This window comes from Indicator indicator, chromosome 3 (assembly GCF_027791375.1).
Source record: "Indicator indicator isolate 239-I01 chromosome 3, UM_Iind_1.1, whole genome shotgun sequence".
NCBI classification, from domain to species: domain Eukaryota; kingdom Metazoa; phylum Chordata; class Aves; order Piciformes; family Indicatoridae; genus Indicator; species Indicator indicator.
Window position 1 is genome coordinate 14,612,245 of NC_072012.1, and position 19,622 is coordinate 14,631,866.

The window sequence follows — 19,622 nt, forward strand, 5'->3', positions numbered from 1 at the left end:
TGCCAATTCTGCAGCAAACTGGAGCTCAAAATTATGAATCTAGATCTTTACACTTTACTCCATCAACAGTCTCATTGAATTTAGGAGAATATTTGGTGAATCAAAGACTTAATTATTTTTTTACTCTTTATTTGTAATGCTCTTTCTATGTTGTAAGGGAGAGGTGATTCCATCAGAATATGGATTGTAACTCTAATTTAAAATTTTAATTGAAAGATCACAAAACACTTTGCAAAAGCTCTGATCTCCTTTTTCTCTCATCTCCTCTATTGAATCCTGGGGAAGTCTCAGTGGGGATAATACTTCCTTGCTTTCAAAAAGCTGGGGACAAATTGTCGACAGCCCACTGAAGATCTGAAGGAATTGTTTGGACAGCATAATCCATGGAGTGAAAAAACTGTCAAAAAAAATTATTTTATTCTGCAGAAGAAAAGATTTGGAGAGATATAAGCAGCCTCCAAATATGTGAACAACTGTTCTAAAAGGAAACTCATCAACTGACATTTATGACCACCCAGGGTAGAATAAGATGGAATCAGATGGATTTACAGGACACATCTATATTATATATCATGAAAAACTTTGAAGTGTTGGGAGGGGTGTTCAGGAGACTACAGATCATGTGTCACTGAATGGTTTTAAGTACTGACTAGATAAACACTAGTTAGGAATGATCTGGGTGTTTTTGAATTTGCTTCAGAGCAATATATATAGTAAGGCTTGTCAGATTTTTTTCCTTGGGAAAAGTATGGCCAGCAGGTCAAGGGAGAGGTTTCTACACCTGAACTCCACTCTGGTGAGTCCCCACCTGCAGTGCTGTGTCCAGCTCTGGAGTCCTCAGCACAGAAAAGACATGCTGAGGACTTTGGAGCACATGCCCAGAGTGTGGCCACAAAAAATGATCCAAGGGCTGGAACCCCTTTGCTATGAGGACAGGCTGAGAGAGTTAGGGTTGTTCAGCCTGGAAAAGACAAAGCTCCAGGGAGACCTTATTTTGGCCTATCATTACTTAAAGGGGTCTAATAAGAAAGATGGGAACAGACTTTTTATCAGGACCTGTTGTGACAAGACAAGGACTGAGGGTTTTAAACTAAAAGAGGGGAGATTCAGATTAGATATAAGAAAGAATTACTTACAATCACAAAATCATAGAATGCATCAGGTTGGAAGGGATGCTCAAAGGTCACCTTGTCCAACCCCGCTGCAGTGAGCAGGAACAATGAGGGTGATGAGACACTGGCACAGGTTGCCTAGAGAGACGGCAGATGCCTCTATCACTGGAAACACTCCAGGTCAGGTTGCACAGGCTCTGAGTGAACTGATGTCCCTGCTTACTGCAGTAGTGTTGAACCACGTGACCTTTAAAGGTCCCTTCCAACTCACAATGTTTTATGATTCTATGAATTCAGTGCTGCAGAACCAGAATACAAGCTAATAGTCACTTGCATAAATCATTCACCTTCAAATAGATACTGCATGACAGAGCTGTCTCCTGAGCTGCTACGAGCAATTCCTCTCTCCTAAACCACAATGTCTCACAAGCTGCTTCTCTCTCAGCTCACTTTGTGTTAGCAGGAGTTAAGCAAGGACGGGTTGAGTTACATGGGTTTGTTCTTGCTGATTGCATTTTTTCTGTATCATTGGTGAGAAGTTCAACTTCCTGCAAGAAGTGGAAAAAAAGAGTGATCTGGATAGCAGTGCTATTTTGGAGAGCAGTGCTATTTTGGATTGCAGCGATAACGTTGTTATTCATCAGAGGCATCTGTTTGCCCACAGTCACAAGTTAAGAAGATGTTTCCAGCAAAAGGAAGCATAAACTCCTCTTTTCTTCTTCTCAGACCATTGAGGCCATGAAGGCAATATTGAGTGAGCTCCGTGCTGCTGATCAGTTCTCCCTTATCGACTTCAACCACAATGTCCGATGCTGGAGAGATAATCTAGTCTCAGCCACCCCAGCGCAGGTTGAAGACGCTAAGAAGTACATCCAGGCAATCCATCCCAATGGGGGTATGAGGGTTTGATTGCAAGGTGCTCATGGAAGTGGGATATCACAGGAATGGGTACTTCAGACAACCTTCAAATTGGTAGGGTATTCCTAACAAAACGTTTGAGTCCCAAGATGGGAAAAGCATGCTCTAGGGCTAAAGGAGAGCAAGGATTCTAGTTTATTGTGTTAGGAGATGGAATGGATTTCCTTCTACTGAATAAGATACAACAGATAGAACGTAGGTCATAGAACAGATACCTTTAATCTATAGGCTCTCCCACCTCATAGATCCCAAATATCCTTGAAAGACCAAGGTTGTCTCATTCATTTGTCTAGCAGATCATAAGCAGCCTGACTCCAGGGTCTCCTCTGGCTGTAGATTGTAGACTACAACATGATCACCATTACAGTAAGGGTAGTAAGATACTGGAACAGGTTGCCTAAAGAGATGGTGGAGTTCCCATACTTGGAGAATTCCAAGTCAAATGAGGAGGCTCTGAACTATCTGATCTAGTCAAAGATGTCCCTGCTCTCTTCAGGGGGCTTGGACAACATGAGTTTCAAGGGTCATTTCCAACCCAATGCATTCTATGATCCTATGATCTACTAAATGCCACTTTGGGCAAAATTCTTTATCCCTTTTCTGCCTTTACTCCCTGTCTGGTAAACAACAATTGCCTTTTTCAGCCTTACAGCACTTTGGGTGCTTCAAATGTTTGTGCCTGAGCTAATTTGTACAGAAGGGGCTCATGGTCATTTCAGTCTATTGCTCTCTGAAGCTCTGTTCTGGTTCAGCTCTTCAGTTGTTTGTACAATGATGGTGCGTAGATGCTTTCCCCAACGTGAGCTTTCTGGCACTGTAGCACCTTTATTTACAGAAGCTTTCACTAGCAACATGTAAAGTAGAATCAGCATGAAGTTAAAGACTTATCCAAGATCATCAGAGTGTTGGGATTAGGAAATCATACTGGACCTGAGTGCCTCATAAACCTGATTTTGTTACCGCAAAAGAATTGACAGATAAGCTCCCATCCAGACAGACCTGATTCCATCCAGCAAGGACAGTTGCAGCATTTTATTATTCTGTCTCTGGAGTAAACTTTTTTTTCCTTTCTTGACAAAGAAAATACCTATTTCCTGACTTCTCCTGTTCCTCTCATACTAATTTCTTACTCTGTCCCTTTTCTGCCACAAGCCAAACATTTAGACAGGCTCAGTAAACATACACCTCTTCTTTTCCAACCCAGTGTCCAAGGAGCAGGCAATTGCAGAAAGTTTCTTCATGTTCTCATTCAGTCATCTGCCTGCAAAGCCACTGCTGCTCCCCACAGCAAGTAGTTCCCAACACCACAAATGGTCCCACTGGAGGGAGGATGGGAAGGCCATACAAACATGATAACCTGGGATGAGAAAGGGAAGCAGAATGCAAGTAGATGTACTGTAAGCATCACAGAGAGGGATTTTGCTGCCTTGATCTTAGGTCTTGTCCATGCTTAATTCTACTAGTATCTCAGAACTGATCTGGATTCTACAGAGACTCAACAAGAATCAAATTTGCTTTCTTCATTGTGTCTTTGACAGGCACAAATATCAACGAAGCTCTTCTCCGAGCCACATTCATCCTGAACGAGGCCCAAAACTTAGGCATGTTGGACCCTAATTCAGTCTCCATGATCGTATTTGTGTCTGATGGAGACCCAACAGTAGGTAAGGAACCTGCTTTGGATGAGAAAGGCCAAAGGGATTAGCCTAAGAAAAGCATGCAACACATAGACACTTTGACAGTAAGTTTAAAAAATTCTTTTCCCTTTTCTTCCAGCACCTGGGCTCCTCTTTTGCCAAGTCCTGTAGGTATCACGGGGCTTTGCACAGAAGCTTTCAAAAGATGAGCAGATTGTGCTACTCAAGTTAAATGCTTCTTGTAATTACAGAGGTGCACAAGTCCTGTAGGAGAGGTAATCACAACAGCCTTAGAAAAAAATTTCCTCTTCCCATGACCTTAGATCTATGCAGTCCCAAGTATAACATCAAAATCAGGCAAATGAAGTAGAAAACCAATTAATTTGGATTGGTTTTGGTACAGGTCAAAAGCAACCTCTTACTGCAAGATACCAGCCCAGAAGATGCTGCCATTAAAAATAAATCCCAAAAGAAAGTCTGTGCCAGTGGTGGCAGAGAACACCTTAAGCATGAGAAGCATAGTAAAATCTTTATGGGGATGTCTTACTCTGCAAGGAGCTTGAAGCCACAATTCCAAGAGAAATCTAGATGTGTTATAATTGCAGTCTCCCCGGGAATTTAATAAGAGCCCTAGATACACTAAGAATATGTGTCAGATACCAAGAAAAAAAAAGAGTTCAAAGGATTCATCTTCAGTGGAAAAAATTTGTTAATCTCCATCCAGGTGAAGCTCAATGTCACTGTAAGCACTGCAAAAGGGAGATTTGGCATCTGAGCTAGTGGTCTAGATTTCTCTTGTACGAAGAGAGAATGCACTTATCCTGATGGAGAATTCCTCTGTTGCTCAGATGGATGTCACCCTTTGTGTGTCTCCAAGGTGAGCTAAAGCTGACGACGATCCAGAAGAACGTGAAGCAGAGCATAAAGGATGAATTCTCTCTCTTCTGCCTTGGGATTGGGTTTGATGTCGATTACGATTTCCTGCAGAGAATCGCGACTGACAACCGTGGCATGGCCCAGAGGATTTTTGGAAATCAGGAAACTTCTGCCCAAATGAAGGTGTGTTTCTGGCCCATTGCCTCTGAAAATGTCCAGTTCAGTTTACAGCTGTGGAGCTGGGTAATTCCACTACCAACAACAGAATTCCTGTAGGTAAATAGTGTGTGGGGGGATAGGGTTGGAGGGGGAGTGTGTCACAAAAAAGTGTTCTTTCTTCTGAAAAGCCTTTCAAGATGACAAATGTATTAGATGAAGTGCTCCTAGATACAATTTTTTTAGTATGTATAAAACATACTTCACTGCTCTGTGTAGAATTAATCTTCTCTAAAACAGTCCTAATCAGAAAAGAAGATTTTCTGAATTAAAATTAAGGCCTGGATTTTTACCTCAGGCCCTTTTAGGGCTAACAAAAGGCCAGCTAGATATAAATGCTAAATAATAATCCACAGTTTGCTAGGGTAAGGAAAAGTAGAATTCTAAGAGATTCTGAGTCCAAATCTGTGAGCAGCAATTGCTGATGAACAAACTCTTGCATTCTAGTTCTGGAGAGACCTTATTTTGGCCTTTCAGTACTTAAAAAGGGTCTATAAGAAAGCCGAGGACAGACCTTTAGCAACAAGAAAAGGGTGAAAGTTTTAAACTAAAAAAAGGGGAAGTTTAGACTAGCTCTAAGGAAGAAATTTTTTACAATGAGGGTAGTGAGAGCCTGATACAGATTGTGCAGAGAGGTGGTAAAAGCCCCATCCCTGGAAACATTCAGGGTCAGTTTGTTTGGTGATCTGAGCAACCTGATCTAGTTGAAGATGTCCCTGCTCACTGCATGGACGTTGGACTAGATGACTTCTGAGGGTCCCTTCCAACCGAAAACACTCTATGATTCTATGATCACTCATGCAGACTTCTCACACTTACTATTTCCTGGCACAGGTGTGTGACAGGACACAGAGATATGCCAGAACACATCACATGGTGCTCTGCCAAGCAGAGCAGCTGCAAGAGTGCACCCCATCAGTATGAGATAGCCTCCATCCATAGCACCATATTGGTACTTGTTTTCTCCCTCTGGTCCCGTAAGTTAAGCCCAGCTGTGCACACATTCCAGTTCTCATCAGCCAGGTACAAGAAGGTCAGAAAAGGGCAAAAGCAAATACAAGTGAGAAAAGGTCAGGGTTTGCCAGGAACTGGGTGGGAAGCAGTTGTGTGTCTGACACACTAGCCAAGAGCTGACCAACCTGACAACCAGTTCAGGCCCATATATGCTTGTGCTCAAGCCTTTAGATCTAGGAACAACACAGCCCCCATTGTACTCAAAGGATGGAAGCCAACAGTTAGATGCCAGACATTCTTTGACTTCTACAGGACTTGAACAAGGTCTTCTTGCTGTATCCCTTTATAAGTATACTAAGGTCTAAGTATAAAGTCTGCATTGTCTGGAACAAGGAACATCCCACTTGCCCATTAGGGCTCCAGGTTTTGTCATCTGCTGTCTTTTCAGTAAGAATGGCACATGTAGGTAAGTTTGATTCAGGTACAACAGACTCACTTCTCTGTCTCCTTCTATCTCAGAATTTCTACAACCAGGTCTCCACCCCACTCTTGAAGAAGATCCAGTTCAACTACCCACAGGAGTCAGTGTCAGATGTCACACAGAGCAGCTTCCACAACTACTTTGGTGGCTCAGAGATAGTAGTGGCTGGGAAGGTCGACACAGAAAACCTGCAGCACTTGGAAAGCATTGTCACAGCGACAGCAGTGAGTAAAGTTGTTCCTAGGATACCTGCTCCTGGGGTTTGGGGTGGTTCATTCTCTCGTGTGCTGGTTTGAGGCCAGCCAGAACATCTCTTGCCCCGAAAGGGACAAAAGAATGACACACGCAAACGGATTGGAGAGTGATGGAAAGTTTAAATGGAAAAGCGATTGGTGAAAATACAGAAAAACTACAAACTACAAAGCATAGTGGAAAAGAACATCCCAAAGCATACAGAGTTCCTTACATAGTACCCAGAGGTTTCCCAATCCTTCCCTCTTCCCACCTGAGGGTCTACCCAATCCCTCAGGGCTCTTCCTTCCCTCCCCCTCCCACTGCTAGGCAAGTCTCAGGCTGGCCAGGTCTGAGACTGCCCTCCCCCCCCCCCATTCTCCTCCTGGCATTAGGCCTAGTCAGGCCTAAGAGGCCTGAGATACCCCCCCGGCATTACCCGATAAGAGAGGACATCTCCCATGGGAGCAGAGAGGGAAGAAAGAGGAAGAGAATGACTCTGCAGATGGCTTTATAGGGTGCAGGATTTATGGGTAGAAATACGCCGTTTCCTGTGTCCACCCCTATTGGGCGGGCACCCAGGACACCAGAGGTGTGTCTCATGCAGCAGTGGCAGGGGGCACCCAGCCTAAACTGCCACAACTCGTGAGTACAATTTCCAGCAAAGTATTCTATCCACTTGAGTTCTCAGTGGGAGTGTAAGGAAAGTCATAGTGGACTTGGACAAACAGTGTTTCACACTAGCTTCAAGTGCAGACACAAATAGTCACTACCTTCACACTGTAGCTTGCCAGAGGAACTTCCTTCTAATAAATGTACCACACAAAATTCAATTGCAAACCAGGCTAAGGATATTGAGTCCTCCTTCATGCTTTGTGAAGTACAGGGGAGATCCTCTAAGGTAGCTCCTTTTATGGCTGAACCTTCCATTGCTGGGAAGCTCAAGCTGATGGATCTACTGTGTGTCAAGTCCTAGCACAGTTCTTTTACTCTTTGCCTTGTGGTATGTGTGATGACACTTTCCCTGTGTTTTCACTGCTGCTCTTTTAGGTGGAGTGGGATTGGGTGGGAATACTACACCCAGATTCTTCTTTCTGAGGAGGAACTAAAATATCTGCACTCTTACACGGCTTAGAAGTTGCCATTTGTTAGTCACTGGAAAAAAAATATCAAACACTGCAGTCCAAGGGTCTTTGGGAGAAATTAGAATTTGGTTCCCATTCCTCAGCAGAAGTTGGAATTTCCTCAGTGAAAAATCCCAAGGGGAGAACAGCAGAGGTCTGATAAGAGCCCATTCTTTTGGTATGTGGAGCCTCTTTAGCAACTCCTGGCAGCTCCTTTACCTATTTTAATCTACTGTCACAGAAGTATCTTTAATGGAAGACCTTCTTGCTACATCTCTCTTCCCCATAGCAGGTAGGCCAACAGTGCTGGGGCTTTCTAAACTAGGAGCAGCCATGAGCAGAGCTAGAAAGGCTTAATGCCAACCATGATAAGATGAGAAGTCCTTCTCTTGTCTCATCCTCCATTATCTTTATCTTTTGATGTCCATTATCTTTATCTCATAGGCAAATGCAGAGCTTGTAATGGAAACCCTGCGAGATGTTGAAGAACTGGATGGCTTCATGAAGAAAGACAGATATGCAGATCCTGAATTCACTAAGAAGCTGTGGGCCTATCTGACTGTCAACCAGATGCTGGCAGAAAGGTGAGAAGAAATGGGATCTGGAAAGGGATGGAAGAAGATAGAGAGCAACCTGGTTCTCTCTGAGACTACAGCCATGAGGCTGCCCTCAGGGTTTCAGATGGTAAATAAAAATAAAGGTAGGTGGTCTCTTCAGCCACATTTCTCCTCTTTTTAGCACTCACTAACAGACTTTGAGAGCAGTTAATTAAAGGAATAGGGATCAAACAGACCTGACTGTGGGGCTGAATTAAATGAATAGGAGCATGAGTAAAAGCGATGGAATGTTTCAGCATGAATCCCCTCTGAGGAAGAAAGGTATCCTGCTGAAACCAGGAGTTGGACTGAGTTTCTTTGAGTCCAGGTCAAAGTCCATAGAAGCCAAAAACAGTCTGTCTCATGGAGAGTACATTTCCACACACCCTTAGCCTTTCCTTCTTGCAACTCTTACCACTTTGGCTCTTCGATCACTCTCTGGAGGTATTCTCATTGGACCTGCCCTGTAGAGCTGCTAATCATGTCTTCTGTTTCATTTTCCACCCAGAAACACAGCCCCCACTGCAGCTTTGAAGAGGAACATCACTAAATCCATCCTACAGATGTCTCTTGACCATCATATTGTTACCCCCTTCACAGCTATGCTGATAGAAAACGCTGAAAAGGATGAGATAATGCTGGCAGACCAGCCCAAAGACCCCAGAAAGGGCTGCTGCTCAGGTCAGTGCTTCTGTCCATTGCTCTACCTCTCATTTTGGCTTTGTTCTGTTTGTGTTGGATGAACAGCTCCATTCACTGTTCACTCCAGGAGTTTGTGCTTACAGGACAGTCTGTATTTTCTTTCAGTGAAAGCTGACCAAATCTTCAGGCAGTTTGAGAGCATCCTCTTAACACAAGTGCTCTTTGGAGCCTTCAATGAGGATTGAATGAATGTGCCAACATTGCAATGATGAAGTTTCCAATGAGTCTACAAAGTCACAGGCTGAACATCTTCTTCAGCTAGGTTGGGCAGGGCCTTGAGCAGTCTGGTCTAGAGAAAGGTGGGCTTGGAACTGGATGATCTTTATGGTCCCTTCCAACCCAAACCATTCTGTGATTCTATGATTCTATGACTACTGGGACAGATGTGTCTAGTTCCCTGCACTGGAGCTGTAGAATGGACTAAATCATATTTTATCACCCCTTTTAAGCCTTGGAAGATTCCTAAAATTGTCATCAATCAGCCACAAGCTCATATGGAATCTGACTTGTAACTACAGAGTCCATCATTAAGTAAACTTCTAGATTTAAATCCATTACTTCTGTACATGTTCTAAGGTCCTTGTGACAGCAACTTATGCCCAGCCAGATGAGGCAGATGATGTTCTGTCATTACATGGTATAGTCAGTCTTAAAGCAATAGCTGTTGAAATCTGTGAGTGCTTCAAATATCCAAAGTCATCCCCACACAGACCGTCTTTCTAAAGGGAGCCTGTAAGAAAGATGGGGACAAGATTTTCTTGCAGTGCCTGTTACAACAGTACAAGGGGTGATGGTTTTAAACTAAAAGAGGGGAGATTTACACTGTATAGAAGGAAGAATTTCTTTATAATAAGGCAGATGAAACACTGGCACAGCTTGTCCAGAGAGGTGGTAGGTACCACATCCCTAGAAACATTCAAGATTAGGTTGGAAGGGACTCTGAGTTGAAGACATCCCTGTTCATTACAATATATTGCACTAGAGGAACTTTAAAGGTCCCTTCCAACTTGAAGCAACTGTAGGTGCTTCTGTTGAAACTTGACAGCAGGTATTTTGCACCTTCCACAGCCACCAAGCAATAAAAACACAACTCCTGCTGTCAGGAAAACACTGACAGTGCAATGTAATGGAAGCACTTAAAGTAAAAGATCAGTTCCTTGAACTGAAGCTAGTGATTTAAAACCTATTAATAAATGGGACATTTTCCAATTGGTTGTGAAGGAAAGAAGCAACCTACCTGACATCAACAGAGAATGTCATCTACCTGCCATCTCACACGGGAAATAATTGTGACTTTACTGATGCTCACAGCACATCCTGCATGCCCAGTTCTCATGCTCCTGGATATCTATGCACATGCCCTCATGCTGACTCAAGGAAACAAGGTTCCTGTGTCTGTCAACTAATATCTCTAGATTCATTTGTTCCTCTTCTCAACTGTAAAGTCTGCAGCTGAGAACCAAAGAGAAAATAAATGTTATTTATACTGCATACTGCAACTCCCAACTGCCAAAGAGTCCAGCACAGAAATAGCATCTATTGCATTCATGTGTAACAAATTCACTATACAGGGCACCCTCTGACTAATTCAGACCATAATTATATTGATTGAGATGACACAGTGAATTTAAGTTATTTCAATATAGGTTCTTGTGTCTTTGAGTTTGATGAAATAGTCAAAACTTAATAGCACTGAAATTGAATTCAAGGCATTGTGAATTTCTGGGACAGTGGGACATGACTCTTGAACCTTGGCAAAGGGCAGAGCTTGTAAAAATAATATCAAAGTAAATCTGTGCTTAGGATTGTGCAACACATGGTCTGTACCAAAACTTTTCATATACAAGGTTTGGAAAGAGTAACCTGAAATAGATGTTTCTGTCTGTCTTTACACAACTCCTGTCAGAGCCATGCAGTTTTGTCTTCATAGACAGAGACTGTCTCTGCCACTGAAATCACTCACTTGTCAAAGGCTTGTCTAGTTGTCCTTCTGTCTGACAGACTTACTGCTAAACTGGACTGTGCATGGGAGAGTTTCTTCATGCATGACTGTGACTTTAATATGACCCAGAAACTCAAAGGTCTCTATCTAGTTTTTAATTCCTCTACCATCTGTGTGGCCTTCACATATAACTGTCAAAAGAAATTACACTGCCTGAGTGAAAACAGGCAATGTTCTTAATTAGAAGTTCAAGAAAAAAGATGCTGGCAGAGATTTGGAAGATGTGGTTGCCCTATCTTCTGTCCTGCTCTTGCTCCCCAGCTCCTTCTTTTTCCTTTAGTCCTATTCAGAGCAGGGCCAGCAGATACGAACATGTGCCCTGCTCCAGCTCTGTCATTTTCAGGCCAACATATTAAAGCAAACCAATGTTCATGGTTTGTTTAAGATTGTTTTGCTTTATCAACAAAGTGGGAGAGACAGGACACATTACTTTCCCTTGCTTCTGTCATGGCAGAAAGACCTCTAGCAGAAGAGAACACATTGAGGGCTATTATATTAAATAATTTCACTAATTTGCAACCTTTATCCATATAAGTCATCCTAGGGCATGCAGAAAGAATTCTGTCTTTTCTCAGGCACCTCAAACTCAGGACCCAAGTCAGTAAAGCTTTCACCATGTACTAAATCTTTTTAATTCTTTTTTTTTTTTTTTTTTTTGGCAAAACACTTAAGCCCTTGCATTGGGGGCTTTCCTAAAGTAGGCCTGTTCACATGGCTAAGATTTTAAAAGTCAGGCTGTGTTTTTCATCACCAACAGCCCTGGTAAGTCATATTCCTCTGGTGGAGATGTTGGAGTGAATCCATCCTAGCTTCATTGTACAAGTCTGTCTGTTTTAAATGGTGCTGTGACTGCTCTGCATTGGTATAAAGACATCAGGCTCTGATCTGCTGCATTGCTTTAACAATTACACCACTAAATATGCCAGCACTAACAAAAACATCATTCTGACTGTCATTTAACAGGTACTCTGGGATTAACTCCAAATGCACCTAATAATAACAGAGGTATCCCACCCTGGGCCAATGTCACAGCTGTACCAGTCAGCTACATGCCCGAGCAAAGGAGTCCTCCTGTGTCCTCTCTGAGCATTAACAGAGGTAAAAGCTACAATATTTCTTTACAAAGAAACACCAGACAGCAACACTCATCACCTAATAAACTAATAAAGGTGATAAAAACAAAGTTATTGGGTGCTATGGGAATTTCAGCTTCTGTGACAAGATGCTAAAGGGGGTCTGTAAGAAAAAATGGTGACAGACTTTTTAGCAGGGCCTGTCATAACAAGGGGTGATGGTTTTAAACTGAAAACAAGAGGGAGATTTAGACTAGATCTAAGGAAGACATTTTTACCACAAGGATGATGAAACAGGTTGTCCACAGTGGTGGTAGGTGCCCCGTCCCTGGAAATACTCAAGATCAGATTGCACAGGGCCCTGAGCAATGTAATTGTCCTGGTTATGCTGAGACAGAATCCCAGACTAGCCATGGGCTGCAGGCCATTAGCAGTTCTGGGTCAGCCAGGACAGCTGACTGGAGTTAGCTACAGGTGTACCCCAGACCATGAGCACCACAGTATATAGAGGAAGTTTGCTGAGGAAAGAGGAATCGCATGGAATCATAGAACGGTAGGGACTACTGTTAGAGATGATCTAGTCCAATCCTCCTGCTAAAGCAGGTTTGTCTAGATTGGGTTGCACAGGAATGTGTTCAGGTGAGTGCTAGAACCTTCTGCTAGAGCTTATCGCTCCTCCTCATGCTGCTTCTCTTCCTGCTTTGGAGGAAAACCCTCATGGATATTGTGACTGCTGCACTTTTGCTGAGCAGAGTATAACTGAGTGTATCTTGTATGGACATTGGCTATTTTATTAATCTGTTTTCATTTCAACCGGTGAGTCTTCTCTCCTTTTCCTGATTCCCCCTTCTCTGATGGGGAGGGATCATGAAGTGATAGAGCAACCACTGTAGTTTAGCTCCAGAAATGAGCTAAATGTGATAGAGTTATAGATGTCCCTGCTCACTGCAGGGGCGTTGGACTAGATGACCATTGACAGTCCTTTCCAACCCAAAATATTCTATGATTCTAACAGGATCCCAGTGGCCCCATCTTCAGCTGTGTGCTTCTCTGAGGTTGCTCACTGAGTTTATATTCAGCTTCTCTGTAGCAGCAAAGTTAATGTAAAGTTACTGCCAGTGCAAATGACAGATGAATGCTCTGTGTTAGATAAAAATCTCTGACTGCTCTGATGACTGATGGATCCAGTTAATGCTCAGGCCTTTGCCACAGTTTAGTGCCTACTTAAATAAGCCAGCTGTGAGAACCATCACCTATAAAACTGGTGGAACTACAATAACTCTGGGAGTCTGCCTGTGTGTGGGTGTGTGTATTTATGTAGCTATCAAACAAAGAGCTATCAAACTCCTTCTCAGAATAGCTCAAGGGTGAATCTAAGACTTTAGCTAGTTAAGAAACTTCTGGGAAAAGAAAGTGAGCAAGGTAAAGCTACCTGTCCACCTTACACATGTATTCTGCGCTGGAAATTTTTTTTGTTCCTGGAAATGTTGATCTGAACAGTCACTAGCATAAAATCGAGGAATATCAAGCAGCTGATGAGAATAAAGAAAAATTGTTAATGCCTATAATCCAGAGATTCTAGACATTCAAAAGATTCAGTACATTCAAAAGCTCCTTCCCCATGTTGGAAGGTATCTACCCTACCATTTCCTGTGAAGACATTGCTGATTAAGGGATTTGTGTTGTGCATGGAAAGAGTCAAACCCTTCCAAAAGATGAAGTACACCAGTGAATGAATGGAAAAACTGGCCTGGCTGTCCCCAGGGGCAATACTGAATATGGGCATGACTCTCAGTGTTGCCAGGGAGATGCAACCACCACCAAAACAGCAAGAGATGAGCAGTGCTTTGCGCTTAAAGACGGAGATAGCCGTCTTCAGTGATAGGAGCAGGTGTTTGTCTCATTAGAGGAAAATCTTAAGGAACATATAACTTTCAAAGAGGCCAAATCCCACCAGGGTGCTAAACACTGTGAGAAAAATCCTGGATTGTATTCCTCAGGGGAATTGGTATGCAGGATGTATCTTTACCCAACATCACTATGGTGGTATGGACCTGTAAAGTGTCTGAGAGAGTGATGCCTTGGGAATCTGTCACTTTTAAGAACAGGCAACAGCCAGGGTGGATATTAGTTATGAACAGAGGTTTCATCCATGTCCTGCTTTCTATGCCTTACATCCTTTCCTAGATCTAGGCCTATAGATATGTTCTCTGTGTGATGTCCAGATAGGTCTTTGGTCCTACCTGGAGGCTAGTTTCCATCACAAAGAATAAAGCTTAGCTTTTAGAAGTCCAGGTTGAGCCTACGGCATCTTAACCAGAAGCTGACCAGCTAAATCAGTAGTTAACTATTCTTAGGAGAGCTCCTCAAGTCAATTATGTCACATCCTTTCCTTAAACAGAGGAAGTACATGAGAAGAAAGTGTCTGAGGGGATTTTGTAAGCAGCATCCAAGAACTACCATAGCTACTGCAGGAGTGGAAAAGGCCCTTGTCCTACTTTGAGGAGCCTCAAAATGTGCTTCAAAATCCTCTGAAGAAAGTGTGAGGAAAGTGTCTTAGTCTGTGTTGCTTACCTCTAGGGCAGGTACTGGCCTGCTTCTCACACGTGTTTCTTTTCTATGTTCCAGTTGACAATGACCCACATTTCATCATATACCTGCCCAAGAGTCAAAAGAACATCTGCTTTAATATCAACTCAGACCCTGGAAAGATCCTAAACTTGGTTTCTGATCCTGGCACTGGTAAAGGAATAAAACATGGTTTACTATACAGCAAACTTTTCTTCTCTCAGGTCCAAAAGGTGCTTACAGGGAGCAGGGAAATCTCCTATAGGGAGAAGATTGAGAGAACTGCTTAGTTCTCTCCCCATCTGGAGCACTGTGTCCAGTTTGAGGCTTGTCAGTACAGGAAAGCTGGTGACAAACTGGATTAAATTCAGTGGTGGCCACCAAGGTGCAGCTGGAGTGCAGGGCATACAAGAAGCAGCTGTGAGCTGTGTTTGGTCAATCTTAAGAACATCTACAGTGAATCTTATTGCTGCCTACAATCAACAGAAGGTAAAGATGGAGCCTGACACATCTCCAAGAAGTGAACGCGTTGGAGCAGGTCCAGAAAAGGGCCACAAAAATTACTCTAGAAACATCTCTGCTATGAGGAAAGAATGAGATAGTTGAGGTTGTTCACCATGGGGAACAGAAGGATACAGAGAGACCTTCTTGCAACCTTTCAGTACTTAAAGGGGGTCTGTAAGAAAGAAGGCATGAGGTGAAATTCAGAATAGGACTGAGCTATTAGGAATAACTTGCACAGTTACGAGTAAATCTCCATGATAGGTGAGGATTCTCCTCTCTCATTTGTACTTTAAAAGAAGAAAGTGGAAGATAGAGACAAAGATAATTTAAACTGGATGCATCCCTGGTGGCAAGCAGAAAAACTCTGTGGCTGTGCTCTCAAACGAATCAGAGGGAATTAGCCTCTTCTTATAGGGTTTTACCTAGCAGCATCTCTTTAACTTCTGGAATATATGTGAGAAGCAGTAAGTATTTGGAGTTAAGGTTAAGCTGGCCTGTAATCATGGTATCATTTACCACTACCCATCCACCTCATGCCTTTCACAAAGCTTATGAAGCAGCTCATGTTACCAGCAAGACTCAACATCAGTTCCTACCAGATTAATATGCTGAGGGGTGAACAGTAGCATCCGGAGGTGACTAAAAAACTTGTTATCTTCTTTTGGCTGGCAAAAATGAGTAAAACAGGGGGTCAGAGGAGTCCCTGTTTCTACTGCCCCCATGGTACTCCTCATTGAAGTCCAAGTCTCTAGGTGGCGCTCCAAGATGTGGGTAACATCTGCTTCTCTGCTCTTTGCAGGAGTTGTGGTTAATGGGCAGCTTGTTGGGGGCAAGAAAGTTGAGAACGAGAAACTCAACACATACTTTGGCAGAATTGGGTTTTATTTCAAAAGTAAAGGTCTGAAAGTAGAGATTACCACAGAAACTATAACACTGAAAGATGGATCCTACAGCATCACGCTGACCTGGTCTGACACGGGCCACATCATTCGGAAACAGTAAGTTACTGAGCATTTGTTATTTGCCTTATGGAAACACATCTGCATTGGACCAGCCCAGCTATGGGTGGGAGCCCATGCATGGGCACACGAATCTTAGCTACATGTCTGAGCTCTCATAGATAATGAAATTAGTCAGCAGCATCAAGATAGCAACTCAGCTGGCCAGACACAAGTAGGAAGAGCAAAATTCCTGTCCCTACTGTTGACTGCATTATCCAACACCAGGATTCAGTTGCCTAAACAGAAGCACCTAATGTTGTTTGAGATACCTTCATGGTTCCTAACATGACTCACAACATCCAGGAGACAATCACATACAGATAAACAGCTAGCAGCCATGGTGGACAGCCAACAGCACCAGACACCTGCTTATGCAATGGGATCATTTCCAAAATCTCCATTCATTGAAGCAAGAGCTTAAATTTGTAGGGCAAGATTTGTTTTCCTGAACATGACTGAAATGTCTGTCCTATTAGGCCAGACTTCTGGTTACTACTCCCACAGCTGTGGGTTTCTGATAGATCCTCTGTCATATATATGCCAGACCCATCCAGTTGTTTTGGAAGCCTGAGAGCATATCAGGGAGCTTGAGAGTTTGTGTGGGCAGCTGAACTGAGCCCTTCTTTGTTTCATCTCTGCCAGGCTTCTCCTATCTGTGAAGAAGGAAAACAATGTTACTATCACCGTGGCTGAGCAGATGTCCTTCATGGTTTTGCTGCACCGTGTGTGGAAGAATCACCCAGTTAATGTTGACTTCCTGGGAATCTACATTCCCCCCGAGAACCAGTTCTCTCCTGAAGCCCACGGGCTGATAGGTGAGGGCTGTGGGTTGGGTGGTGGGAATGGTAGAGCATTAGAAAGGGTTTTTGCTAGATCTTTGAGTGAATTGCTTGCTGGCTGTGTCCTGGTATGCAAAATGTGAAAACGATTCAAACAGAAAACAGGGGAGATGCCTGTCATGTCCTGGAAGCCACAAGGACACTGTAGAACACCAAGGACCAGGAGATTGTTCTTCATCCCAGCTGGAGAGTAGTTTCAAAACAGGCCTGACTAGACTTGGTAACACTATGACAGAGCTAATCTGCTGTGGGTTGAAAATAAATGACTGGAATTGACCCTTCAGACCTTCTTTCTGAGAAGAGTTCTGGCCCTTTTGTGGCAATGTTATGAAAAAAAGGCAAGGGAAAATCAGCCCTCCCAGCCCTGGACCCACTCTTTCAAGATGTGGGAATCCTGGGCAGCAGAGGTTGTTTTCCCTTTGCAGCTCCAGTCTGCTTGCTTAGAAGAAGCTTGCTGGCTCAAGAGCAGAACTTTTTACCCTCCCAGTGTGGGTGAGTTGATAGAGCTGTAGACAGAGTGCCCTGTGATCCATGAAGGAGGGGTTTGCCTGCTAGTGGCTAGTTTGATTTTTTTTTCCAAAAGAGCCCAGGAGCAGCTTACCTCAAAGGTTAGAACATCCAAAGAGCTTTAAACCTATCTTTGATCAGGTCAGTTTGCATCTGAACCAGAAGTGTATATCCACCACCAAAGACCTGGGCAAGCTCCAGAGAAACCACAAGCCACCATGGAAGTGAAAGGCAACAAACTTACTGTTACCAAGTAAGAATAATGAGCTTTATTTCTCTCTTTCTACATCTGACTTCTTTTTGATGATGTCAATGACTGAGCTTATTAACTCTTAAGGATCTGAGGGGGGGAAGGAATTTCTGTTTGCCTGCTACTAATAAACCAGCTTTAGCTGTTGCTGAAACGCTAGGGACAGGTTGGGTTCTCTTGTTTATGGATGAACAGTTCTGTCCTTATAGCTTTAGCAGAGCAGCACCATGAATGAGCAGGATCATATCCTGGATGTGATGGTTTTAGGGCTATGCCTTTAAAATTTTTCACAGCCTCATTTGCTTCTGAACTGAGCTAGTCTGGTGTGGTTAATGTGGGAAGGAAATTTCAACCTACCACACTGGGCTGCATCAAAAGAAGTGTGACCATCAGGTTGAGGGAGATGATTCTGCCCCTCTACTCCTCTCATGAGACCTACCTAGAGTATTGTGTTCAGTTCTGGGGCCACCAACATGAGAAGGACATGGACCTGTTAAAACAAGTCCAGAGGAAGTCACAAAGATAATCAGAGGGCTGGAGCACCTCCCCTCTAAGGATAGGTTGAGAGAACTGAGATTTTTCAGCCTGGAGAAAAGAAGGCTCTGGGAGACCTTATAGTAGACTTTGAGTATTAGAGAGGGCCTATAGGAAAGATGGGGAGGGATGCTTTGTTGGGAGACTGTAGTGATAGGCTAAGGGGTAATGGCTTTAAATTAAAAGAGGGTAGACTTGAGTTAGGAACAAATTCTTCACTGTGAGGGTGGTGAGACCCTGGAACAGGTTGCCCAGAGAGGCTGTGGATGCCCCATCCATGGAAGTGTTCAAGGTCAGGTTGGACGTTGTTTTAAACCAGCCTGGAAGGTATTGCTGCCCACCACAGTGAGGCTGGAACTAGATGATCTTTAAGGTCCCTTCCAACCCAAATCATTCTGTGATTCTATGATTATTGATGTCTACCTGTCATGCTATGACCTTCATTTTGGGTGGCCTTTTCCTCACAGGGGATTGCAGAAGGACTACAGGACAGACCGCATGCTTGGGACTGACGTGCAGTGCTGGTTTGTGCACAACAGTGGGAAGGGTTTCATAGATGGCCACTACAAAGATTACCTCGTCCCCCACCTCTACAGCTTTCTGAAGAAACCCTGAAGGCTCCAACATGAAGCCAGTTTATGACCAAAAAAAAATTTATCTGCTCCTTCATGCCCAAACACCTCTTCCAAAGGGTGTCTGCCAGGTTATCAAGCCAAGTAAGCTGAAGGTGACCTAATCACCATTTGCCTATAAAGGACCAGTGTTTCAAGCAATGTTCCCTTTCTGGCCAAAACAATGTTCCTAGGGAATTGCTTTTTCTGAAATCTGTAATAAAGGGCCATGCTGGGCTGCAAGCAGGTAGCTAGCACGTCCTGCATCTGATTGAATTGATGTTATGTGAAGTTCATTAAACATTTCAGCTATTTTGTCATGTGCATTTCATAGCAGATTTGCAATGGCTCCTACAGTGTGGGTAACAGAACCAGATTTAATACTCAGATCTTTGCTTTCCTTTCAGGCTGTACGGAAGATATCACACACTGCTGGCCTGGGCATAAATGAGGGTGTGCATAGAGTCCCTGCTGAGGCCACACCTCATATACTGGGGTCAGCTTTGGGCCTCTCACTGTAAGAAGGATATTGAGGTGCTGGAAAGTGACCAAAGAAGAGCAACGAAGCTGGCGAAGGGCCTTGAATACAAGTCTTATGAGGAATGGCTGAGGGAACAGGGGTTGTTTAGCCTGGAGAAAAGGAGGCTCAAGGGAGACCTTACCAGTTTCTGCAACAACGTCAAAGGAGGCTGGAGTGAGGTGGGGGTTGGTTTCTTCTCACATGCAAAGACAAGCGGAAATGGCATCAAGTTGTGTCAAGGGAGGTTCAGGTTGGATATTAGGAAAAGTTTATTCACAGAAAGGATCATCAAGCACTGGAACAGGCTGCCCAGCGAGGTGGTGGAGTCACCATCCCTGGAGGTATTTAAACGATGCATGGATGTGG

The 19,622-nt window shown here is 43.5% G+C and overlaps 1 protein-coding gene across 1 annotated transcript in view; it reads left to right on the plus strand.

Moving 5' to 3' along the window:
- Positions 1–18,851, plus strand: part of ITIH2 (inter-alpha-trypsin inhibitor heavy chain 2) — a 32,432-nt gene extending 13,581 nt beyond the window's left edge. Inside the window, exons 10-21 of the mRNA XM_054399661.1 lie at positions 1,839–2,007; positions 3,569–3,694; positions 4,545–4,726; positions 6,233–6,418; positions 7,994–8,133; positions 8,654–8,826; positions 11,813–11,947; positions 14,551–14,664; positions 15,794–15,992; positions 16,638–16,810; positions 17,483–17,594; positions 18,593–18,851. Coding sequence (XP_054255636.1) covers positions 1,839–2,007; positions 3,569–3,694; positions 4,545–4,726; positions 6,233–6,418; positions 7,994–8,133; positions 8,654–8,826; positions 11,813–11,947; positions 14,551–14,664; positions 15,794–15,992; positions 16,638–16,810; positions 17,483–17,594; positions 18,593–18,740 — 1,857 coding nt within the window. The 3' untranslated portion in view covers positions 18,741–18,851. The remainder of the gene's footprint in view (positions 1–1,838; positions 2,008–3,568; positions 3,695–4,544; positions 4,727–6,232; positions 6,419–7,993; positions 8,134–8,653; positions 8,827–11,812; positions 11,948–14,550; positions 14,665–15,793; positions 15,993–16,637; positions 16,811–17,482; positions 17,595–18,592) is intronic.
- The last annotated feature ends 771 nt before the right edge of the window (positions 18,852–19,622 follow it).